This window comes from Theropithecus gelada, chromosome 7a (genome assembly GCF_003255815.1).
Source record: "Theropithecus gelada isolate Dixy chromosome 7a, Tgel_1.0, whole genome shotgun sequence".
Lineage (NCBI taxonomy): Eukaryota > Metazoa > Chordata > Mammalia > Primates > Cercopithecidae > Theropithecus > Theropithecus gelada.
This window is the reverse complement of record NC_037674.1, coordinates 36011227-36038043: the sequence shown is the minus strand read 5'-3', so window position 1 is coordinate 36038043 and position 26817 is coordinate 36011227. Positions and strand designations below refer to the sequence as shown.

At 40.9% G+C, this 26817-nt stretch overlaps 1 protein-coding gene and 1 long non-coding RNA gene across 3 annotated transcripts in view; one reads left to right on the top strand and one right to left on the bottom strand.

The window, feature by feature from the left end:
• RORA (RAR related orphan receptor A) overlaps positions 1-26817 on the top strand; it is a 740821-nt gene that overhangs the window by 540722 nt on the left and 173282 nt on the right. The window contains exon 2 of the mRNA XM_025389589.1: positions 8911-8940. Coding sequence (XP_025245374.1) covers positions 8911-8940 — 30 coding nt within the window. The remainder of the gene's footprint in view (positions 1-8910; positions 8941-26817) is intronic.
• On the bottom strand, positions 58-6288 carry LOC112627399. Of its 2 annotated transcripts, XR_003120173.1 has the most exons (3): positions 5619-6288; positions 5181-5255; positions 58-578 (listed from the first exon to the last, which is right to left on the bottom strand). It is a non-coding gene; the product is annotated as an uncharacterized LOC112627399 (long non-coding RNA). The 2 variants fall into 2 exon arrangements; XR_003120172.1 differs by lacking the exon at positions 5181-5255.

Genomic DNA, 26817 nt, shown 5'->3' with positions numbered 1-26817 from the left:
CGGCCTCCCAAAGTGCTGGGATTACAGGCTTGAGCCACTGCGCCCAGCCCACCTCTCTACTTTTAAATATTTGTTTAATACTCCATTGGATCCTAGGCCTTTTACTTTTCAACTGATCTGAGAGTGGGTCTCATTTCCTCCAAATTTAGAACCGCATTTCCATTGTCTCCACTTTGGCAGATTCCCTCTCTTCTCTAGGTGATTCAAGAATGAGTGAATGCATGGGGTTGTTCCTTCCTTCGTCATAATGTAGTGATACCCTTGGTCTATCTATGTTTCTGCCATCAGTAGCAGACTTTGTTTTGGGGGGAGCTGCAGACCAGGTGGTATTTCTTCTGTCTTTACTTGCCTTGACTTGGTATGCTGACCAGGGTCTATGGTCGATGAGATATGATTTAGGTTGTCTATCCAAGAGCATGATACATTCAAACTTCCCATAATGTCTGACTTGCTTTGGGGCCAGCAACTCCATAATCTTTGGGCCATCCTTATCCAACCTGTTCTGGTAGCTTCGACTTTGGAGACTGCAGCTATAGCCACATCCAGGCAAGTCACCCACAGACAGTTCACGTCCGTACCTGCCCATATGAGTGGCAAAGATAAACAGATTTAACAGATTGCGGAGGCACATAAAGTAAAGCATTTCTGGAAAAGCATTGTGAAAGCTGCTGATGTTTACCCGAGCTGAATTATTCACTTACAAGATAAAACTGCTCAATTCTAGAAGGCTAAACTCAAAGTGTTGATATCAGTTCACACCTCTGCCCTCAGAGCTCCAAGATCAAATTTAAATCAACCAGGTAATATCTAATGGATAGCATCATTTTCCATACAGACACTCAATAAAAGGAAATCAGTTTGGAAAAATAAGGCTTCTTTATGATTCTTACTCTGCATGAGTACTAATCATACACTGGGGCCAGTAAATAACGAGAGAAATTACCCTCCTTACGTACGGACTTTTCATAGTGCATTGAATAGTAATCTCTGAGAAGACGGATGTTTCCCAAATAAGTTTTGTCTGAAGATTTCTTTCTCAGATAGACTGATGGTCTCTTTATGTTCCCTTTGCTGGGGAACCCGGAATGAGGCTTTGTCCTTGGAACTGTTTTGTTAAAGATAAAGGCAGGACTTGAAAGAGGGCATACTTCTGGTCTGCCTGTCCAAAATTAAAAGATATTTCTGGGCACTAATGTCAGAAAATATGACCTGGAGATGGAGAGCAATCACAGATTTTTTTTTTTCGAATTCAAAAAACAGGAAAAATTCCTCTTATCCATTCCCATAACCATTTTTCAAACTAAAATGGAATTTTTTTCATGGCGTCAAAAGCACCTTGGTTGGTAAAAGAGCTGAAATATTATTGCCGAAACAGCTCAACCTAGGCTCAAATCGAACATAAAAGAAACCTCCCATTACAGTATTATTAATGTTCATAATTAGTATATCTAAATGATTTTTAAAGGCTTTTTGTGCAATTACAAAATCTTTGATTGTCGTAACATTGCTAATGCTTTGATGCCTTCCACGTGTTGTCCTTGGTCCCTGCAACCCTGGCACATAATTTATTTCTCTTTTGAGTGAACTCTAAGCATTAGTGTCCATTAAGAATTTTTGAAACAAAGTCCAAAGATTACTTGGAGCACTTTCAGTAATATGTACTGATTATCATTAATAGTTCTTTTGTCCTAGACAAGGACATTGTTTTGTAACATCATTTTGTTTGGCGAGGCCCTACTCGGGCTGTGTTCCGGATCCGCCTCGTGCATAGATTTTCTTTTTTGACTATGTGTAGAATGGAGCAGTCTCCTGGGACAACTCAGGACTGAGGAGGAGGGGGACATAGGGCCAGCACAAAGTGATATTTTTTCTTTAGAAAACAATTATTAGCTATTCAAAAACAGAAGTCTAAATTCTGGGCCTCGTTTCTTAGCTAGTGTTCATACACTGCATATAAATGTGCCGTTTTAACTGCTAGCTCCTCACAATGAGGAAGTCAAAAAGAAGGAGACGGCCGGGCGCGGTGGCTCACACCTGTAATCCCAGCGCTTTGGGAGGCCGAGGCGGGTGGATCACGAGGTCAAGAGATCGAGACCATGCTGGCTAACACGGTGAAACCCCATCTGTACTAAAAAATGCAAAAAAATTAGCCGGGCATGGTGGCGAGTGCCTGTAGTCCCAGCTACTTGGGAGGCTGAGGCAGGAGAATGGCGTGAACCCAGGAGGTAGAACGTGCAGTGAGCCGAGATCGCGCCACTGTGCTCCTGCCTGGGTGACAGAGCAAGACTCCATCTCAAAAAAAAAAAAAGGAGAGCGCAGTGGATCCAGGAGAGCGCAGTGGATCCAGGAGAGGATAACCTTTGCAACGTGCTTGTTGAGAATGTAGCAGGGAGTGGGTTAAGTGTTTGGGTTTTATTTGGAAAATTCTTTCCTGAGCTCTCCAATGCTGCCTTCCGGGATTATCCCGGTTAATAACGGTGCCTTAATGGGTATTGCCTGTGTCAAATCAAGGGTTGTCTCTCTTGTTTATCTAACATAAAGTGTATTCGCAAGGTGTATGCAATAAGAAACATACTTTAGTGGGAAAGAAGTACTATATCCTGTGCCCCACGTGAATTATCTTACATTTTACTGTAAACCTAGTCTTAAGAATTTTATTCCCATTTTATGGAATAAGAAAAGAAAGGCTCAGAGAAGTTAAGCTATTTGCCCAAGCTCTCATAGCTTAAAATAATAGGTGTCTTCTTTAACTCAGACATCTTGCAGGGAGGGAGAATAAATCTTGTGAAAGCCTTCAGATTTGGAGTCCTCCTTTTCTAGGAATGAAAGGAGGAGTCAATGTGCAAGACTGGTGTAGAGACATGAGTTGGGCCAATTCAAGACTTTGTTCATTATCACTCAACACATCTCTTCCTCCCTGCCACAGTCACTTGCAATGTAAAAATATTGACGTATTTTTAAAATAAAAGGAAATCTACATGGCGTGGTTTTGAGTGGTTTGTTTGTTGGTTTGAGACAGAGTCTCGCACTGTCGCCCAGGCTGGAGTGCAGTGCCACGATCTCAGCTCACTGCAACCTCCACCTCCCAGGTTCAAGCGATTCTCCTGCCTCAGCCTCCCAAGTAGCTAGGATTACAGGCACCCATCACCACACCTGGCTAATTTTTTGTATTTTTAGTAGCAACTATGGATTTCACTATGTTGGCCAGGCTGGTCTCAAACGCCTGACCTCATGATCCACCCACCTCGGCCTCCCAAAGTGCTGGGATTACAGATATGAGCCGGCACAACCAGCCTGTTTTTTAATACTAACAGAATTTTTTCATGTTTATAATCTCTCTATCTCAAAAGTTGTTTTCTCGTTGCAAGAGAGGACAAAAGAAGGCACACAGGCTGAATACTGGTGAAGTGGCAGAGTGGCATCTTTGTTAAGTCTAGAGCCTTGTCCAGGATGCAAGGCCTCTGGAAATGCTAGTTTGGTAATTGCCAAATTTGGGAAGAGGAAAAATGCCAACTCTTACTTAAAAAAAAAAAGAAAAAAAGTAAAATTAACTGGATACCCAGAGAATTGCCTATAAACCAAGAGACAATTAGAGGTCCATCAAGAAAGTTAATGGGTCCAAGATTTGGCACTGATGGGAAATATCAGCTTACATTCCTGAAGTGCTCTGTTCTGGGATGACTATAATGAAACTTCCCTACTGATAACCATGGCAGTGCTAAATCTGTGATATTTTCATGACATTTCCTTTGCTTTACTTTGAAGTATGGCCAGTTAAAGAGAGTCAAGCATTCTTGCTATATTAGAAGCCCGACTTCGCTTTGGACCAAATATTTATGGAGTCTTTTAGCCCTCTTAGTTTTAGGGGTTTAATTGGCAATTTAAAACTTCTGTCATATTATTAAGTTAGAAATTGTGCTCAAGCATTACCTGCAAGTCTGGAAATACACCTGCCGTGTGTGTGTGTGTGTGTGTGTGTATCTGGGTAAAATAGAAGGAGTCTTACAGCTTTATCAAAAGGTGCCATTTTTCTCTAGCCCAGATAATTTTTAAAGATCACCCAAGAAAAGTGCATCTTTTACTTATATAACCTTTTGTGGGCACTGCCTTTTTTCTTCTTTGGTTGTTAAAGGCAAGAAGAAAAAAAGTTTCAGGGGGTTACCTTTTATTATGAGCTACATTGGATTTCTTACAGTGAGAAATAGATCTAACAGCCTGTTGCTTGGAAAGATGTGGTTTGGTTTGATAGCTTAGAAGCAGGGCAAGGAGCCATTGGTTGATGAACTGGAAGGCAAATTAAGAAATCACGTTGGCTGGGCACAGTGGCTCACGCCTTTAATCCAGCACTTTGAGAGGCTGATGCGGGAGGATTGCTTGAGGCCAGGCATTCAAGATCAGCCTGGACAACATGGCAAGACCTCCATCTCTAAAAAATAGTAAACATTCTCTGGGCATGGTGCCACATGCCTGTAGTTCCAGTTACTAGGGAGGCTGAGGTGAGAGGATGGCTTGAGCCTGGGAGGTCAAGGTTGCAGTGAGCTATGATGATACCACTGCACTCCAGTTTAGGCAACACACTGAGAACCTGCCCTGAAGAAAAAAAAAGTCACTGACTACCTCATTCTGCATATAAGAAAACTAAGAGCCAAGAAGTTAAATGATTTGCCCAAGTCATCCACTGCGTTCACTTCGGGCTCAGGGTGTATGTGTATTTTAGGTTTAGAAACTTGGTTGCACCCCGTCATTCACCACAACTCTATCAAGTCCCTATCTCCATAGAGAGCATTACCCTGCTCGTGGTCTGTTTGTGAATCTCTGGGGAAGGATCTTGGTGTTCTTCCCAGTCATTTGGAAGTGAATCAAAACCTGCACAACAGCTGGACTTGGTTCGATGCCCTTCAGTAGTGGGGACCAAAGTCCTTGCCTGTGCTGATCAGCGGCCCATTTGGATAATGCAGCCACTTGCTAGTGAGTAGGTAGCTTCCTTTTGTCTATTTTTTTCAATTTAAGACGGGGTGTCACTATGTTTCCCAGGCTGGACTTGAACTCCTGGGCTATCCTCCTGCCTCAGTCACTCGAGTAGCTGGGATTATGGGTACCCACCACCATATCAGGCTCTTTCCCTTGACTTTAGAGAGTAAAGAGAATGGAGTTTGGGATCTAGAATAGAGTACACTTACTTTAAGGAACTTGGTTCTCTGTCTCATGCTCTCTTCCGTCAAATATGAGGATATTTTCTAGTCAGAATACTTGATCTGAGAACCAGAGTGCTCGGCCATGAGTCAGTGTGAAACTGAGGGACATCATGAGTAGCAACGGCATAGCTTTCAGTAGCACACTGTAATTCAGTTTGGTTAAACTAATACTACGTGAGTTACCTACCCCTTACCAAAGTCATTTGTATCACACTGCCCAGTTTGTAAAGCTCTTCATACATCCTTATTTCCTTTAATTTTCACAGCAGTCTTTTAAGGGTCATCATGATTATATACAATTTTAAAAACCAAGAAGTTCAGGACTAGTAAAGTTAAGTAACTTGCTCAAGTTCTATCAGCCTAGAAGCAGGAAACTGGGCTATAAATGCAAGCTCAGGTCAGTTTGACTCCACATCTAGTTACCTTAAGAGCTGCCTTTATTCTTTGATTCCTCAGTAGAATTAGAATTATTTGCCTCCTTGAGACTTATTGTAGTTTATCTGTAGTAAGCCTAATTCTCCCAAAAATCTTGATTCAGAGCTACTGCTGGTGGTAGCATTGGGTTTGCATACGATTTTTTTTCTGAAGGCCTTTCTCCTTCCACTTGAGGACAAACATTGGCAATGTATGACTGCTGTGAGCTCACTGAGGATGAACTCTTCCTGGTGAGAAAAATAGGAATCTTGTAACCTCTAGGAAAATGAGAAAAAGAAAAGGGGAGACCCATCCCTATTTAAGGGTGAGAAAATGGCTGCTGGTAGCAAACCCAGGCACACACGCCTGCTGCGAATGAAGGCCTAAGGCAGGCAAGTGTGGGTAATTCAGACAGCTGGATTCCTGGCAGAATATTATGTTCTAGAATATTCCAGAACATTCTAGATTCACTTCAGTATGCTCTTCTAGTAGTAGAGACTGTGGTTTCTATGTGTTTGCATCAGCATCTCAGTACATCTTTCACCCAAACTCAGGATGAGTCTTCCTGGTTTAAATACGGCTGAGGGCACTCCCATGGGTTTAAATTATTTACAGAGCTGACTGCTGAGTGGTATGTTCCAAGGAGTAAAATTTGAGTATTTACTCTTTTGAGGATACATCTACAGATTGTAGAGATTTGCCATGAGTGTACTTCCAGTTTAATATAACTTTCTACAGAGAAATGTTTTATTATGCCAATTAAACTTTCCTGAGCCTCAGTTTCCCCAATTGTGAAATGAAAAGGATGTTTTCTGCTTTTTTTGGTACTTCTATGGAATCATTTACTATGAAGTACTAGAGCTTCCATGAAGAAGTTAGGTTTCAGAGGAACAAAGAGAATTCCAATACATTTTCTGATTTTTTTTCATTAAATTTGCCTTTTGTGTGTTTGTATTGTTTTTGTTTGTTCACTTTCTCTAGGGAAATAGACTTCTGTCTTCAGAATGCCTAAGTTAAAAAAAATTAAATATCATGCACAGTCATATCTCCATAATTAAGGAGTTGTAATGCAATTTTTAAAAATATTGCTCTTGTGTCAGGAGTGTGTCTTCTAAGCTTTTCTCCATAAAAAATGTGTTTATTAATTGATTGGTATATCTTCATTGGCTATAATAAATATAATTTACATTCTTCTTGTGTAGGTTAAGGCTGCCAGATAAAATACAGAATGCACAGTTAAATCTGAATGTAAGATAAACAACAAATTAGCATCAGAATTCAAATTGTACTGGGTAGCCTGTATTTTATCTACTAAATCTGGCAGCAGCTCCAATATAAGTGTAGCTCCCAATTATTTATATTGATTATTAATTGACAGTTAAACAAAACTGAGAGACTGAGAGATTGTGTTGTTGCCAGAGTCATGCTTCCTCCTGGAGACAGATAATGAAAAGTTTTAGCTCTATGCCAGCTGCTGCGACCTCCGAGATCAAGCAGCTTTCTCGGGAAGATTTTCAAAATCTATTATCAATGTAATCGTCATGAAAATATTTGATGAGAACACTGCATCACGCTGTATAATAAATTTAAGTAGAAAAGTCAAAGCAGTGGTATTTTCATCAGGCCTTTGGATGTAAAGAGAAAATAGTTCCACACTCAGCGAATATAGATAGGTCTGTTTTGGGCTGTGTTAAATCCAATTGTGTGGAGGTTTTGAATAATCAGGAGAGACAGCCTAAGCACTTTCTCTTCAAAGTGATTTTACAGAAAGCACTATTTCCTAAGGAAAATACACATATAGCTCTCATAATGCTGAAAGTGCACTAATGTATCAGTTTATTGGTGCTGGTGTCATGAGCTGGAGTTGCAAATTGTATTCAGATTTTAAACTTTACTCCCTGCTCCTGCTGGGGGAAGTTCCCATCCCACGATAAAGGTTATTTCAAAAACTTCTAGAACGCTTTTGTAGTTTTCATGTGAGACAGTCTTCAAGGATTTCTTTAGAAGGTTCTAACTTCACTTCATGAAGCCAACTCAAACATGATTTTAAAAAAACAAAAACAAACAAACAAAACAATAGTTTTCCTCAATAAAAGTTGCGGGGTTGGGGAGAAGAATCTGAGTCGGGCTGTGTAATTTCAGCTTCCCTAAATAAGTCCTTTGGAAAGTGTTGAGGGGAGCAAGTGTGTGATTTTGGTCTTGGCTCACAACTTTGGAACCAACTTTTTAAAAAATGTCTGCCGTGGATTTTCATAACAGATTTCTTCCCCGTACGACATGTTCCCTAGCTAAGTAATAGGTCTGATGTGGCTGCCAAATTTTTCGACAATCTTTACTTTCCAAAGGAGGGTTAAATAGTTCCCTTAATAACTTGAAAGAAAAAAAAATTTCAAGGTTTACCACGACTCTTAGTCACAGGCTGAATGTCAACAGTTTTATGACTTTGAGCCTACTTAGTCTCAAGAACGTCTCCCAAGAAGAATGCAGCATAAAGGATTCAAAATGTAGTAATTCTGAAATGGAGATAGTGTTGTTTGCATCAAAGCATACATTCATGCTATCTTTATCGGGACTTCTGTGCCAAATGTTGCTTAGTTCTATTTGTCACCTGCTACCTATAAATCATCCTGAAATATCAAGGGTGCTGACTCATGAATCGCTCGTGGTTTCGTAGTTTGTGTTCATACATTTCATTCAGTTGTGTTTCAACTGTATGAAACATTTGGGAGCCATTTATAGAGAAGTAGCAGTGATTCCCTTTCTGACCTTAATGAGTACAGACACATAGGTACATTTGGTGGATGTATTTCCCCCTCACCATTAAAAGTTGTGCTCCGTGGGAGCAGAAAGGGTCGTTTTCATTAAAGAGTAAACACAGAACCAATGGCCACAGCAAATTAATTGCTCTGTTGCTCATCTTCCCCTCGTCTGAGCAGGCTGACATTGTTCTCTTGTGCCTTAAATCTTTCCCACTCTGCCTATAAACATGATCGTCTCCCCTACTTAAAATAAAAAATAAGAGTCTCCTCACGCCCTGTTTAACACTGTTTAGTTACTGTCCATGCTCCCCACTTTTACCACAGAACCTCTTAAACCAGGAGGTGAAGGCCGCTGCCTCATCATTCGGGGTTGCATGGCTGTGGGGTTGGTGTAGTGACACTCCCATGCAATGTTAAAACTGGTCTTGCCTCTACATCACCATCTGAACTAAATGCCTTCCTGAGCACTCTGGGAATGATGGACACTCAAAGCAGCACACAAGGGCACTTTGTAACCTGTGTTATTGTTTCTTCTCTTCCAGGTATCTCAGTAACGAAGAAGACACATACATGTAAGTAATGCATTTTTTTTTCTGTCCAAAGTTTTCAGAAGAGTTGGAATTCACATATGTCTGGCTGCTGTGACCCTTCAAGTATAAACTAATGTTTCAGCTGTGATCCATGGTCAACAGAGGTCACTTTTTTTCAATCTGTGGTGGTCGGAAGTGGCACATCTCCACCTGTTTGTACTGAGTGTGTGTTGAAGAGAGAGGCTAGAGACATATTCTGATGAATGCCAGTGTTTCAAGCCATGAAGCTTTAGAAAAATCATGAAATCTAGCCAGGAGGATCAATTACTTACTGATCACCCTTATTCTAGATCCTTCTTAGAAGAGCTGGTATGTTTCTAGGAAACATCACCTTGATTTCTTTTAAACTTTGGTCTGCTTTTCCTCACCACTAGTTCACAAATTAGGCCGTTTCGTACTCATGTCTGTGGAGCAGAGATGCTGACTGGGAATAGAGGCGCTGTTGCTCGACCACGGGCATGGCCTGCAAGGGCCTGATAAATGGCATCGGTAGTTTGATGTGGAAACGTGTGCTGGATTTATGCTCTGTATTCATCCCACTTCTCAGGTTCAACTGCTTTCATCAATTGCCTTCATTTGAACTACACCATAAGTTACAAACTCACGTCAATGTAAGGTGTTGTGATTTGCAATCTGAGCAATGATGTTTGACTGTGCCTTGAACCTCAGGATGAAACAAGACATCATTGATGCAGGCAGTCAACTTTCACTGTACTTGACCAGCATATTATTTAGGCTTGAATTAATGGTGTCATTAGAATTTGATGACTATTTTAGACCACGGATACGTGCTACCTATGAGATATGTTTGGGCATTCTTCTAAGGCAAGCAGTGGAGATATTTATGGCACAATACAGGGACAACAAGGATGTATCCCCCAATTTTTCCTAATTACACTTTAAATTTTTTTATTTCATGTGAAACATTTGGGGAAAAACATCTGTATTACATCAAAGTAGTTTATCTTGTGCCTCAGTTGATTCTTGAAATCTGCTCTTGGGTTTGTCTGTCTGTCTATCTGTATTTGTAGAAAACAAAAATGAAAAAAAAAAAAAAAGAAAAAACCAAAAAACGTCAAATTGGATGAGAAGTTGCCTGACTCTGAGGGCCCTATCCTGCAGTCTCTCCACGTGGCTCTCTCATGGCCTTCAATGGAATGTTTGCTTGAGGAATAATGAAAAGGTCAGGCCCGTACTAGACACATGATCCGGATGGCACCTCCATCTCTCAATGCACAGTTCCAGTTGGCTGTCCCTCCATCAGGGTAGTCTGTGACCCTTAGCTTTTTGGGGGTTGTTTTGTCGTTGTTGTTGTTCTTGTTCTTGCTGTTGTCGGTGCATAATTGAGCTCATGATGACTGAGAGATTGACAGTGCAGGAGACTGAAGTCCTCTGTATATCCGCAGGGCAGGCATGGTACAGAGCGCTTCCTTGCACAGCCTTGCCCATGAGCTCGTCCCTGGCCCGGAGGGACCCACTCTAGAGGTGGTAAGTAATTCAGTCTTTCTGCTAGCTCAGTCCTGGGCCTCTCCCCAACAGGGGCTGATGATTGGTCCTACTGTTTATGGTGGTTTGGGGTATGGACTCCTGGCCACCTGGCAATGTACAGAAAGCTACTGACTATTTGCATTATGACTTGGCTCTTAGATAAAGTGGACAAAACCACTACTTCAGCTCCACTGGACATAAAGAGTACATCTCAACTAATAAGATAACATAGACAGAGACCTAGATGTTACCTAGTATACAGATAGTCCATATAAAGAGAGACATTTGAGGAACTGTCATCCCTGAGAATAATTTTCTTGGCCTATTGCAGAAACAATAACCTGTGGTTGAGTTTCAATTCATGGAAGGACTTAGGTGACAGCATGAGAGTGGTGGCTAGGGAGGAAAAATTGGTGTTCTAATAACAGACACTTGAACCAGGTGGGTCTTTTCACAAAGGCTTAAAGAATTTCATCAGCTATACTGGCTTTAATACAAAATCAAGATATAGCCACAGAGGGTGGACTTTGAGTGCATTTCTAACTATGAAAATCAGCAAGAAAATTCTTACGCATTAAGCTTAAAGTCAGCGTAGATAGACTTAAAGCTTCTTTTATATAATTGACAGAAAGATTTGGATCAGAAATCATACTGTTTTGGTTGATGTTTACTTTCATGATGTGGGGGAGAGGGCCCAGAATAAAAATGGCCCAAAGACAAATTGGAAGGAATAGCACCTGAATACACAGTTGACACAAAACTTTACACATGCCAAGGAGGAATTGAATTGTCCAAGTTACATGTTAGTGGGAGTCCTCCGTACCACTTGAACATGGAGATTGTTTTTGTCATCCAGCTCAGCAGATAGCCCATTATATTTCTGATCTTAGCATCTCCACAGGGCCCACAGCTTGTGAGGAGAAAGACAATCAATCAGTTTTCTCTCTAATAACAGTCACCCAAATGACTTCTTCTTTAGCATTTGTTGAATTTTTCTTGAAAACTGAACTGTCCTAACTTGCCTATACATTTTTTTAAGATGTTAATTCCAGCTCCTCTTAAATCATCTTGACATCTGTTCTTCAAGAAGTTTCACTATCAGTGAAGTGTATGAATTCATTTTTGTACCGTCTCAAAACTTCCATTTTTAGCCAGAGTTCTGGAAACCTTAGTCAAGACTTGACTACATAATCATTGACAGCTGAAGTCACCCGACATTAGCAGTTTCAATCTTGGTTTCCTAACTGCCCTCACGGAGAGATTGTTCAACTTACAAATTAATATGTACAGCTGCAGAATATATTATCAGACCAGAGTGTCAGCTCACAGGTACACGGGACAGAGGTGCACATACTGCAGAATGAACCTGAATAGTTGTGACACCAGATAATATTTTAGTCCACCTTGTTATCTGGAAAGCACAGGTATTGTTTCTTTAAAAAAAAAAAAAAAAAAAAATGTTTTGGGTGACTTGAGCCAGAAATTCCCATGAAAGGAAATTTGATTGTTAAGCTTCAGAGGAGTCCATGGACATAGTCTTTGGAGAACTCAGTTTCTCCTAAGTTCCTGAAAAGGGTACCTTAAGTGTTTGTTTTCTCTTTAGTTGGCCAGTGGAAGAAGACAAAGCTTTGGGACTTCTTGTGCTTCTCATGGCCAGATTGTTCCGGGAATTCTTATATTTGTGATGTTCTTCAGTTGTTGATAGGAAATGTTGCTGTTGGTTTTTGGTGTGCGAACATAAAAGAGAGTTTTTAATATTAGATCAATTTTACACTGTGGTGTGGAATTTCAATTTAATTTTCACGGTGATTATATAGCACATGTATTTGGTTGGACTCCTTCAAGATTGCTTTGCTTTGGTGTTTCACAAGTTTGTTCTGGTCTCTTTCCTGCTGAAATAGCCACCATGCAGATAAGTATCATTTTCTTGGAATCAGCTGCTGTCTTGGTTTTTATTATTTGCCAAGGACAAGGAGTCATTCACTCCGGAATTCTTAATCTAATTCTTCTTGGATAGTTCTGCATTTACTACAATGTTACAAGAGGATAAATATGGACGTGAAAAGATGCGACAAATCATCCTAGCTCTTTCCAGCTACTGGGAAGTGTAGCATCGTGGAGTCCTAACCTTAGAGGACATATATCAGACAGACACCACAACACAGACCCAAAAGATATCTGGTAGGCCCCTGAACCGTTTCCAGCGGCATCAGACCATTGCTACTTCCTTCTGTTCTCATCCTTGTTTACAGTCCTTGTACCTCCTGTCCTAGCCTGCCCTGCCTGCTTTCTCCCACACTGAGGGACAGATACAAGCTTCTGAAAAGCACAGGTTACTCAGTGAAAGCAGTCAGGAAAAATGTATCAGTTTACTCCCAACTTGAGTTGTTAATTTTCCCCAGTAAAAACCCAAACAAGATATGCTTCTGAACCTTCTAAAATATTTTCATTTGACATGAATAGCCATTAAAAGGTAATCTAGTACATTTTCAAATGTTTGATTGCAGCAGGCTAATACTTATAATATAAAATTAAAGCTCTGTGTTATTTATAAAAAGATTTAGATCTCAATAGTAAAATATTTTAGCACAAATCAAAATATTTCTTTGAGAACTAATCTTTTGCATCCATTTTAAAAAGTGTTTATTGCAATCATTTAAAATGGGATAGGTTAATGTATTCACTTTTCACCCCAGAGACTTGGCTTTGAATATGACTTAGAGAAAATTAGTTTTGAGGCCTCAACCTCCTCTCCATAGGCATTTGTTGATATCACAAAATGAAGCCAACAAGTTGTCACAATGGTTGCCATTTACTCAGGAGATTCAAAAACTAGAATAACCTTATTTTTTCCTTTTTTTTTCCTTTCCTTGAGGCCATCCTTTTTTATTGGAGACTCTTAGCAACCCCAAACTTGGGGCTCACCCACATTGTTTTCACAGTCCAGGAAAACTCAGGAACCATTCTTGGCAAAGCTAATGGAAGGTGCTTTGGTGATATAGTTAGTAGGTTTCCGTGGCAACCCATGTGACTCACAGTGTGACTCACAGCAGTTATAATTTCAATTGCTGGCAGGGTGTTCCATTAGGACAGATGTGAGAAGAAGCCACGCTGAAGTTCTTTTAGTAGGCCTTCATCCAGATCCTGTCTGCCCATTGGCAAACAGTCAGGAAAAGGGATAACGTAGTACTCACAAAGTAACTGGAAGATTCATTGCTTAGCTTACCAAGCCTACCAGCTATCTCAGACAGAAGCCTTGCCGGCAGTGGGTCATGACTAAAATACAGGTGCTGGCCTCTTAAAGGGCTAATTAAGGGACAACTATTCATTGAGGACCTACTGTGCGCCGACAGGCTTTTTACCTTCCAGGCGTTTACAGACCAGTTGTAAGTAAAGACCAGAGGGAGACAGGTTGGGGAATAGGGTGGGACAGAAGAACCTAATCACATAAAACAATCTGAAAACACAAATGCCAGGTGTACCAGTTCCACAAGGCAGCTCATAACTGGAAAACAGACTAAGCTGGAAGTATGGGAGAGGAAAAGAAAATTAGAGAAGACATCCAGGATTCTCATATTGTGATCCAAGCATAAAATAGCAATGAAGCGAAAGGCAAAGATTGAACCCTGGGTGCTAAAACCTATTCCCACTGCTCCTCTCCACCCATTCTCACAGAATAACATCTAGTGTCTTCCAGATCAGTCAGTCTGAGAAAGTAAAAATCCCTCTGTACTGTGTGGAAGCATTTGCCTTGCTTAGAGGCAGCCTGCTCAGCTAGAGCCAAGCCCTCCTAAGCTTAACAGGATTTCTCTGTCTCATCATATTAAAAATAAATGGACTGCACTTGGCCCTGCCAGTCAGTTCCTCCAAAGAAGAAGATTTGCATAGTCTTAAAGCCCACAGTTCATGGTGAGGACCTGTGAACTCCATAGAAAAACTGAATACTTAGCTGAGCGTTTCCATCCCAACATCCAGTTGATTCGAGTTTGCCCAGTTAGTAGATTTGAGGTTTGTGAACTGAATTTGGACAAAAAGTATTTGTGTTCCACTTCATAACATAGGTTCCAAAGGGTGTGTTGAGATGGTGATTGGCTGTTTAAAACCCATAATCACTACCAGGGGGAAAACAAAAATGCCTAGCCTACCAGGGATTGGTGTGGACTTGATAGGCTTATTACATACTTGATAAATGCTTAGTTACACATGATTGGATTGATCTTTAAAGAAGCGCTAGATGTCTATGACATAAGTTTGCATTATGCTTAGTTTAATATTGACAATAATAATGGCGGGAGTCATAGCAGCAGTACCATTACTTGTAGTAGCAGCAGTAGGAATAGCAGGAACCCCACCTACCAAGCAATTTGAATATTCCAAGCATTGTGTTTAATGCTTTATGTGCATTGTCTCTTTTAATCTGCTCATCAGCTTCATGAGCTTTGTACTGCTTGCACCCGCATTTTAAATAAGAAAATGTACATGAGAGACAAGTAACTTAGCTTAGAGAAGTGAAAAACCTTGTTAACTCACCCAGCTGGGCAGAGCCTGGAGTCAAAACAGAGTAGATTGCCTCCTTGTGCACATGTAAGAGCCACACTGTTATCTCCAGTATTCACATTAATACTTGTGGGGTACTCAGTGCTAGGCACTTCTCTAAGCACTCTCTAAGTGTTCATTTATCTTTACTGCAACTCTGTGAGGTAGGTGTTGTTACTCTCCGCACTTTACACATGAAAACCGAGGCCCAGGATCCTACAACTAGCTAGCATGTGGTGGAGCCAGGATGTAAAGGCAATCCCCAGTTTAAATGCTTTTAAAATGAAGAACTTCATTTTTCAGAGTGGTTCTTCCACTCTAAAGTATAGGAAGAAAGCCAAGTGCAACACAGTCTTTCTTACAATTGACCCAGGTTTCCTTTGACCTTACAACTATGCTACCTCTGTAGGCGTCTAAGCTTGAAGAACAAACTGATTATAAGAAAGGGGAATGTTATTCCCACTATGTGAAAAAAAGTATTTAAACAAAGTAGTCTACTGGAAACTATACAGCCTTCTTAGTTTTTTTTTTTTTTTAGAAAGGGACCCGCTCTGTTGCCCAAGCTGGAGTGTAGTGGCGTGCGCATGGCTCACTGCAGCCTCAACCTCTCGGTCTCAGGAGATCCTCCTGCCTCAGCTCCCCAAGTAGCTGGGACCACAGGCATGCACCACCTTGCTCAGCTAATTTGTTTTTTATTTTTAATTTTTTGTAGAGACAGGGTCTTGCTGGCTGGGGATGGTCGCTCACCCCTGTAATCCCAGCACTTTGGGAGGCCGAGGCAGGCAGATCACCTGAGGTCAGGAATTTGAGACCAGCCTGGCCAACATGGTGAAACCCCATCTCTACTAAAAATACATAAATTAGTCAGGTGTGGTGGCACACGCCTGTAATCTCAGCTACTTGGAAGGCTGAGGCATGAGAATCACATGAACCCGGGAGGCAGAGGTTGCAGTGAGCCGAGATCGTGCCACTGCACTCCAGCCTGGGCGATGGAGTGAGAGCCTGTCAAAAAAAAAAGAGAGAGAGAGAGACAGAGTATTGCCATGTTGCCCAGGCTGGTCTCTGAACTCTTCAGCTCAAGAGATCCTCCTGCCTCAGCCTCCGGAAGTGCTAGGATTACAGGCGTGAGCCACTGTGCCTGGCCAACCTTCTTACTTTAAATGACCATTACTCATCTTTTTAACAATTTAACTTAGTTCATCAAAGAACTGCTGTCTACTTAATGTCATACAACACAACTGATTCCATAATAAAACAATTGTTCAAAGTGGTTACTTCTGCTTCTAGGATAGCTATGTACCCCACACTAGTAATAATATATATTTCTTATAGCACAAACCCGTCTTCCTCTGAAACAAAACTTTTAACGGACGTTAATGACATTTATAATAAATCTATACTTTTTTGTTAGACCAACTTAGTAATTCATTTATAACTTTCATTTCCACAAAGCAGTACTATGATTCAGGACACACTGGTTTCTTTGAAACCTATCCAAAGCCAAAAAAACCCTGGAAGCTAACAGAATGTTCAGGAAACAGATATGTATCTATATCAAAGGGATATGTAAGAAAATTAACATCTAGATTTTGAGGATGTTTAAGCATATCTGAACTTAGGACTGGATTTACACTTATGTCAGCTTCTCTCTTTATTGCGATCTGTATGCAAAGGAATAAAAATGTAGAAGAAACAGAGATGCCAATGTGTTTAAGACGAGAAGAAAGTGATCACTCTACATTAACTTTCATCAGTTACACTAAATTTTTTTTTTTTTTTTTTTTTTTTTTTTTTTTTTTTTTTTTTTTTTTTGAGACGGAGTCTTGCTCTGTCGCCCAGGCTGGAGTGCAGTGGCCGGATCTCAGCTCACTGCAAGCTCCGCCTCCCGGGTTCACGCCATTCTCCTGCCTCAGCCTCCCGAGTAGCTGGGACTACAGGCGCCCGCCACCGAGCCCGGCTAGTTTTTTGTATTTTTTTTTTTTTAGTAGAGACGGGGTTTCACCGTGTCAGCCAGGATGGTCTCGATCTCCTGACCTCGTGATCCGCCCGTCTCGGCCTCCCAAAGTGCTGGGATTACAGGCTTGAGCCACCGCGCCCGGCCTACACTAAATTTTTTACACTGATTTCTTTATCAATTCTGTGGCCAGGCAGTTAGTGTATTTGTAGTCGCATAGCCCTTTGGATTATAATTGACGTCCACATCTATACATTATAATGACAAAGATTTTTATTTCCAAGCTATGCAATTAAATGTTTTCCTTTGACTGCCAGAATCCCTCGCAATGGATTGTTCTCCACCCAATCCACTTCCACTTCAGGGAAAACATGTTTTCCTATGTAGGAGTGAGAGCTCTTTCCCTACTTGATTTTGTATATCACCTAGGCATCAACTCCAACTTCTAATGTCTTAAATAGTTAATAGCCAAGGATACTGATTAGAAGTCATATTGAGGAGTGGCCAGGCATGGTGGCTCACGCCTGTTATCCCAGCATTTTGGGAGGCTGAGACGGGCAGATCACTGAAGGTCAAGAGTTTGAGACTCGCCTGGCCAACATGGTGAAACCCCATTTTCACTAAAAATACAAAAATTAGCTGGGTGTGTTAGTGTGCACCTGTAATCCAGCTACTAGGAAGGCTGAGGCAGCAGAATCGCTTGAACCTGGGATGCCAAAGTTGCAGTGAGCTGAGATCACACCACTGCACTCCAGCTTGGGCAATGTAGTGGGACTCCATCTCAAAAAAATAAAAAAAAAAAAGAAGATATATTGAGGAGCAAAAATTAAAATTAAAATAAAATAAAATTGGTAGGATATACTAGATTAAGGTTTGGATTCAGTGGAAAGGCCTTAATCCATAAATCTTTTATTTAACATTTTCTTCTTAGAGGAAAGGGGAAGGAGATTCTATGGTGGGCAGTGCAGACCTGCAATATCGGGGTCTGAGGAACAGAGACTGGAAAGCAGACTGCAGTCCATACCTACAGAAGGATAGGGCGGGGAGCCAGGCAGATCTTCTTAGCTTAATATTTTTTAACCCCTGCTCTATGCCTAACATTGTGTAAGGCACATTGCAGTATAGGTAATCTAACTTGTATTCCTCCCTGTCTAATAGTTTATTCTGTATCTAGGAGAAAGGACACACACATTTGAGGAACTTTCAGTAACGAAAGAATTGCAGGAAAATGCAGGGCTATGAAATTTTGCCATTTCAATGGTAAAAAACACAATTACTTTTGCATCAACCTAATAGAATATGTGTTTAAATGCTGTATGAGTTGGGAACATGTGTGGTAAGCTGAACTTGCTCTGGAAGGGTAGCAAGAATTAGGTGTGATCAGGGATGGTTGTGTAGATCTGTCTGACTGGAGTAGAGTATTAGCAAGGAAAAGGGAGACCATTAAGAACAGAGAGCGGGTTTTGGCTTTCTCTCATAACCAATGTGGAGCCACAGAATGTGTGTGAAAAAAAGCAGTGACCTATAAACAATGTTTTTCTGCCACAGTCATTTAGTTAGGGTTATATGAATCAGATGTTCCCTGCTTCAATCCCTTCTCTGAACCCAGGTGACATTTTTATCCTTAGATAGAACTTCTTCTGTGGGTGCTCCTGTGACCAACTACATTAAAAAAAAAACAAAATTGCTTGTTGAGGAGGAGAGATCTGGTCGGAAAAGAGAAGGCTTTTCTGATTATTAAAGAAAAAGGATGTTCACTTTTTCTCTAACTCCACGGTGTTAAGGTCTAATTGTAAGACCCGTTCTTGCCATTTCATTAAAATCAGAGGCATGGAATGCGCAGTGAAACTTGAAAAATACATAAGCACTTTGAATTTTGTGGCTAATGGTTCTCCTTGCTTTCTTTCATTGGAGCTGCTAATTGGCTGCAGGCTACTCTGCTACCCTGGGAGCCCCTGTCTTTCCAACCCTTTTAAACTCAGCTACAAATAGCTTTATAAAAATTTAAACCCCAAATTCCAAACCTTGCTCACTCCTTAGGTAAGCAAAGTCAACTGCAGTGATTATTACTTTTTCATCAGCACAAAGAATTATTTCCCTCATGTAGCTGGACAATTACGGTAAGAGGACAACTAAGCATCCTTTTCTCATTGTGGATACCTCTTAATTTCCTTAGAATACGTTTCTGTCGTTTTATTTAAAGAATACCAAGGTCCAGATGAGGCATTTTCATTGGCTGCGTGTTCTTAGTCTCCAGTATAATGAACCATATTGAGTTAATTTATCTCTCTTTCTCTTACACCACGTCTTTTTGTGTCGACAAAACTGAAAATTCACTTTCCCTCACCAAGTTGGGGCGTCGGGATAATTGATTGTTACCAGTCTCTGCTGTTAGTAGACAGGATAACACCAGTGCCTCTAGAGAACAGGTGAAAACTAAACTCTGTCCCCCGAGGCCAATGAAATAGCTGTTTGGTCCCTTGTGTGAAACTTCCTAATAACTTAACTGGGCAGCCTCTGGGTCCCTGGAGGGTTTCTCCACAAGAGTATTCCCTCTCTTTGTTAAGATTGCTTATTAAAAATGATTTTATAATGAAGTTGCCTCAAATAGCAGCTCTTTTCCTGGTTGTCCTTGAAGCTGTGGTGAAGAATCTTAGAGACAACTATCTAGGGTTTTCCTCCTTGTTAAAAACTTCTCTCTTACCACTCTTGCTCTTGATTTTTAAGGAGACAAAGTCTAACTGACACAAGTCCCTCTCCGGCTGATTATGTCGCTTGAAACATTGTGCAAGGCATTATTGGTAGTTCAGCTTGTCATTCTGGCTCAGGAATCGAACTGATCTACGTGGAGTGAGGAGTGAAGTCTGCAGCAGAACGAGGCTGTCGGGCTTCCCCCTGAGAACAACAGCCAAGGAATGCCGTCGCGAACTCTGCCCCTGACTCTATCAAAACAATGATTTCCAATTATTTTATCTCTTTGGTCCTAGATTTCTTCTCTCTGTAAACTAACCACTTTTCCTGCCACAAGAGACTGTCATGAAGAGGAATTAAATTTAAAAAAAAAAAAAAAATAGAATCATACTCTTTGGACTGGGTGCAGTGGCTCACACCTGTAAACCCAGCACTTTGGGAGGCTGAGGCAGGTAGCGTACTTGAGCCACAGAGTTCAAAACCGGCCTGGGCACATGGCAAAACCCCATCTGTGCCAAAAAAGAAAACGAAAATTACCTGGGTATGGGGGTGCAGGCCTATAGTCCCAGCTACTCAGGAGGCTGAGGTGGAAAGGTTGCTTGAGCCCAGGAGTTTAAAGCTGCTGCGAGCTGTGGTCACACCACTGCACTCCAGCCTGGGTGACAGAGTGAGACCCTGTCTCAAAAACAAAAAGAAACAAAAAAAGAACTATACTCTCTGCTACCCATGCCTGTATAAATTCAAAAACTTCTAATAAATGTAGGCAATTAGGAGAAAAATCAGCTTTTTGTTGTCCACACCATAACCTTAACTTCTTGGCTTGCAAGGGCTTAGGTGTGGTGATGTATTTAACATAAAGAATGACAAAGCATGTGGCAGGGAGGCTCGCTGTCAGAAATATCCACCTGCGATTTCATTTCTCAGTGGCCAGACATTCTCAACAAGCAACACAGGAAACAACAAACCGTATGAAGTTGTTAGTGAAAGATTCGGCTTGAAATACTTTTCTACCTTTAAGGCTTGTCAGGCAGTAAATCTGCAAAGCAGAGAACTCAAGGTGTGATTTGGCACTCCTTTTGCTTTGCAGTGTGAATACAACAGAACACCAACAGTAAGAGGGACCATTGTGAATCTTTTAGGGAAGAGAGCCCAGTCTTGTCTAGTGGTACCAAGACTCATTGTGTGCTAAGATTGTGATAAAAAGAAACTGTCTTGGCTAAATTCCAATCTCTGAGATGAGGTACATTAGAAAACACCAGCCTTACAGTCCGTAATTCCTGCTCCCTGCACAATAAAAAAGAGAAGTAAGGAAAAAGAAAAACTGTGGCCTTCTCTAGAATTCCACTGTGGACTTCTCTAGAATCTTCTGATTCTCCCTCCTTAGGAACAAGGTGGAATCTTCTCATTCAACCTCCTGTAAGGTTTTCTGTCACCTGAGGAGTCTGAATTCTAAGGATGGCATTTAAGGCCTTTTACAATCTGGTCTTAACCTTTCCACTGCTCTTTTCATGACTTCTCCCATGCAGGCAGCGTTTGCCATCCTCGATGATCTGTTCCCAGGAGGCTCCATGCATGGGCGTATACCTTGGGGCCTTTGTGTCTGTAGTATCTTATTTGTCCTGGCATGTCCTTCATCGTCTTCTGCACCTAGAAAGTCTTCCTGTTCCATCAAAGGCCAACACAAGCAGTATCTGCCATGCAAGGCCTTCTCCAATTCCACCTTGTTAATTGCTGCAGCTCCTCTGCCCCCACGTACATTATTAAGGCAACAGTATAAAAATGTATTGTAGAAGAGTTGCTGTTTATGTAGCTTTTTCCCACTAGATATTCTTTAATTTTTTTGGCCGAGTGTGGTGGCTCATGCCTGTAGTCCCAGCACTTTGGGAGGCTGAGGAGGGAGGATTGCTGAGCCCAGGAGTTCAAGAACAGCCTGGAAAACATAGGGAGACCGGGTATCTACAAAAAAAAAAAAAATTTAAGTAGACATGCATGCTGTCACACACCTATAGTTCCAGCTACTTGAGAGACTGAGGTGGGAGGATTGCTTAAGCCAAGGAAGTCAAGGTTACAGTTAGCACAGAGTGTACCACTGTACTCTAGACTAGACTACAGAGCAAGACACTGTTTAAAAAAAAAAAAAAAATTATCTTTATATCCCTTGGGCTTAACAGAATGATCAGTATCTACTATGTGTTCAATTAATATCTGTAGATTTTAAATAAGTGTGTCTGTATGTGTGTGTATACATATACAATTTTATGACCAGACTCTCCTGTTGCTCATTTTAGTTTGGCCAAAAATAATGATCTTTTCATTGTTAACAGCTATAAGAAAGAATAGGCTGGGTGTAGTGGCTCATGCCTGTAATCCTAGCACTTGAGGAGGCCAAGGCAGACATCACCAGAGGTCAGGAGTTCGAGACCAGCCTGGCCAACATGGCGAAACCCCGACTTTACTAAAAATACAAAAATTAGCCGGGCATGGTGGCAGGTGCCTGTAATCTCAGCTACTAGGGAGGCTGAGGCACGAGAATTGCTTGAACCCAGGAGGTGGAGGTTGCAGTGAACTGAGATCACACCACTGCATAGCGAGACTCAGTTTCAAAAAAAAGAAAAAAGAGGTATTTATTACTTGAAATTATATTGTGAGATTTGTGTTATAATAGTTTGGAAACTGATACTATAATTCAAAGGGCTTCTTGACATCTGACAATTTACTATATGCATTTTGAGTCTCAGTTTTAGGGCTGAATTTTAGGGCTGATACTTTTAAAGTTTCTTTCTTCAGTTTGTAAAATGTAAGTCAGAATCTTATCCAGAGGTTTAAAAATATTTGCCTATCTCTCTAAATATGAAGAATGTATTAATTTTCTGAGTGACCTCTTGCACACCATTTGTTTGCATTATCCATGTAAATCAGATGATCAGATCTATAGAGTAAAAGGTAAAGGGACATTTTCAGTTACCACTGGCATGTACATTTATGCAAAGTAGGAAACTACCTACTAGAAAAGAGAATTGGCTGACCTTTCCAAGAATGAAGGGTATATCCTGTCAAGGGAAATATCCTGTATTTGTCCAGTCTAGAGAAGAAAAAGTAATCCTAAAATGTTTAACAGTTTCTAAAGTAGATGTTCTGATAATCCCAGATTACTTATTGAATTTTAAGGTAAATTCTGGAAAGAAATGACATTTATTTGTTCAAGGTCAGAACACGTGACTTGCTATGTTTGTCTGGTCTAGAATGTAAGTACGTTTCCTTAATTGAGCAGAAACCAACAATTTCAAAACTATTGTCCACCTCATGAGTGGCTGCACACAACCACGGTTTCTGTGCTCTTCTCCTTGGAATTCTGTTAAAAATGTCCTTTAAGCTTCCTATGCAGCTTCCCCCCTACTTTTGTTTGTAACTTTTTCTTGAGTCTAAACAAGAGGAGCAAAATTATCCCCTGCAGTATCAATTGCTTGAGTGGAAGCCTTGCTCATAAATGAGAGGATGAGATGTGACCCAATAAAAGAATCTATTTTAATTTTAATTTATTTCCTGGTGGCCTTTTATGCCTCCTTAGGCGATGACCTAACCAATTCCATCTTAACACTGATTTTCTTCTTCCAAGGTCAAAAAGCACTTTGGAATTATTGTAAGAAGAGAAAAAAATGTCCCTTGCCTGTAACGTAAAGTCCATCTCTTCTTAGGAAATTTAAATCCTGCTTTCTCAGCTTCACAATAATTCTTTTCTCATGAGGCATCTATTAGCAAGCTAAATGAGAACAGGATGAAGGAAGAAGATCTTTCAGGCTTCTGAAGTTGATTTTTTGATAGAAAGGCCATCTCTTATAGCCTCCTTCACCCATTTTCTTTCTCAGATGGGAGTCTTTAATAGCACAGTGAGAGGAGCTATCTTCATTTTGTGCTGCTCTTTCACACAGCCAAGTGCAATCAAAGTAGAAGCTGTCCTAGAAGGCCTATGGTTTTTGATGTTGGAAAAGGAAAAACTGTTACTATCACGCACACATCCTCACCACCATCCTCGTCTCCTCCTGCTCCCACACCCCTCAAAAAAGAGTCCTGCCTGATATCTCTAAATCAAAGAACTTTCCATGGCCTGATTTGTGGAAGTTACCTAATCCTGTGTATAATTGGGGTGATTTGAGAGACAGGAAGATGTTCTCATTTTCACTAGTTGAGCCACTCAGGGACAGTATCATTTAGGAGAATATGTTTTTATTGCCCTAAATTGCTTCACCTGAGATTCTGTTGGTGCGTTTCTCTTAGGTTAGATTTCTAATGAACAAAATGACCAATATGGGTCTCATTCTCACAGATTTTCCTAATGCTTTACCTACTCTTTAGTGGTCAGTGTGTTCTTCCTCGTGCTATCCCAGAGTCTTACTTACAAGAATTCTGGAGAGTTGGGTTAATTATGCCCCTGAAACGTAGAAGAGCCAACTTCTCACATTCTGTGTATGACCAATCATCTACATACTGTACACAATTCTTCTATTATTTTCAATAGCAAATCCTCATCATATAATTTCTCATATTGTGGCCAGGTGCGGTGGCTCATGTCTGTAATCCCAGCACTTTGGGAGGCTGAACTGGGTGGATCACCTGAGGTCAGGAGGTCAAGATCAGCCTGGCCAACGTGGTGAAACCCCATCTTAACTAAAAACACAAAATTAGCCAGCTGTGGTGGCGTATGCCTGTGATCCCAGCTACTTGGGAGGCTGAGACAAGAGAATCACTCAAACCTGGGAGGCGGAGGTTGCAGTGAGCCAAGATCACGTCATTGCACTCCAGCCTGGGCAACAAGAGTGAAACTCCATATCAAAACAAACAAAAAAATTCTCATATTGTTCCATTGCCATTAGTTGAGCTCACCTTGCAATGCTAAGAGTTTTTAAAAAGCTTTTGGAACCAACCCTCTTGGCATAAAGGCTAAGTTGGGTCTACCTCATATTGAAGAAAGTGAAGTTCTACCATATTCTGATCTAAAATTCATCATGCCCAGCTAATCACTCCACTAAAGTATCCTTAAATAAATGAAGGTATCTTAGATTGAATTCCCCAGAGAATAGATGCTGAGATTCTGACATTGGCATACAGAAAGCTTATGGGACTGGGCTTATAGGGACAATGCCTATAGGGAATGAGGGAAGCTGGATTGGGCAGAAGGAAAACTGGAGCTGCCATGCAGTTGCAGTATAGGCTTCAGCACATGCCACAGGGAGATCAGAGTGGGGGTGGCCCTTCGGTGATGTACCCAATTGAAGCAAGGGGGCTGCATCTTTTAATCTGCATCAAGCAGCCATTGGGTGCCAGCTGCACCTAAGACAGGGCATACCATTGGGCAAGGCAGCTCCACTTTACCTAAGGACAAATCTCAGGAAGAAATTCAGCTATGAGTCACTGGCAGTCAAGACTTGGGGCCTCAGGGAGAATGAGGGCCTCCATCCTAAAGGGAGGGACCTGTGCAACATACCGCAGCATCCACTACAAGGGGACAAAAATGGACAAGAAATGTAGCTTTTGTGAAAAACATGTTTTCTTTTATTTAAAATGACACATATTTTATTGCTTAGCTAGGATTTAAACTAATAAAATATATGCTTGGCCTCAGCATTACAGTATACCAGAATTGCAAATACTGAAGAAAAAAAAATTTTTTTTTTCTGTTGAATAAGGTTCTTCGTTAGGATTTCTGGTCCTGGAAGCATGCATTATAAATCATATGTGTGTGCAATTCCATATAATGTTTCATTTTTCCACACATGGACATTCCAGAGCGTTAACACATTTTTCTCAATTATAAAAATGAATAACACATTTCCAACCGTTTGGGCTCACATAAAATGTATTCACATAGGAACAAAAAGAATGCCTGCAAAGAACTAGTTATACATATTCCATGTTACTTTTCAGATTTTGACAGTTTGCTACTGTCTAATAATTGAGATACAGTATCTGAAATATTTTTGCAGGGCCTATTTCTATGCATAGCAAGCCTCTCTTTTTAGTGGTTTATGAGACTCCACCTTCATTTTGCCTGTTGGCAACTACTTGCAAATTAAGACAGAATTAAGTAGGAGATTAGTGGTGGCTGTCAAAGATGGGAACCATCTTAAGCTAATAATACCATCCCCCAACTGTTGCCATATGAGAAAAAGCTTCTCAGAAATAATTAATGATAAAGCACAAAATGAATTTTAGTTTCATTCGTCGAAATCCCAACATTACCTCTGATTTAGTGAAATTTGACTTCCATTTTACTTCTAAGAATGGGAGATCCCAATAGCAGAAAATAAATCCAAACCATCTTCATAAAGTGTGGTCGACTGAGGGAAAGAGGTTAAGTGTTTCCACTGTTTGGTCCAGTACACATCTCCCCAACACAGACCTCAGCATTCTAAAGTCCCAAGTTTTTTTCATGCATTCATGGGATTTTCACAGTTCAAAATACCCCTGTTCCCTCTGGGACCAGAAGCTTGAGATACCAGGTAGTTCTGGACAAGGGCTTCTAGTTTCACAGGTGCTGAAGTTTCAGACAAATATCTGAACCTCTTGGGTTCAGATGGAGTCAGGGTTTATCTAAATGGAATTAAATCATCCATAGCTTTCCAGTGTTTCGTTCCCATGCCTCTGCCTTGGAAAAGAGGGGGCCCTTTCAGGTTGATTTTGAAGTTAATTCAGATTGTTCTTTCCCTTATTCAAAGAGAATTAATAGATGGGAGAAACCCTCCACCTGGTCTCAAAAGTTTCCATAGTTCCAACAGCTTCTACCTGGGAAAATCCCCAACCATTCTTTTGGAGATCCCTGTGTCTGAGTGAAAGGAATTCTGAAACTGCCCATAGGCATCAATGGCAGCTTGATCAGTCTGCCCTGGGTATTACCATAATAATTACAAGGTCCCAAGCAGATAGCAGCTTTTCAAGTGGCAAAATCACCGGTAGGACAGTGTCCTGTAACTCATTCTTGGGCCAGGACTTCCATGTATGCTCTATCAAGTAACTCATCTAAATTTGCCATTTTACAGATTGTGCCTGGCCCAACCCATCCGATTGCATGCCTTGTGCAACCGTACCACTTCTTTACAACACTTGCTGATAGTTAGTACAAATTAGTGATTTTTTTATATAAAGGTAGCTAATGAGCTGAAATGTAAAGTAATTGCTATTTTCAACAGACAGGA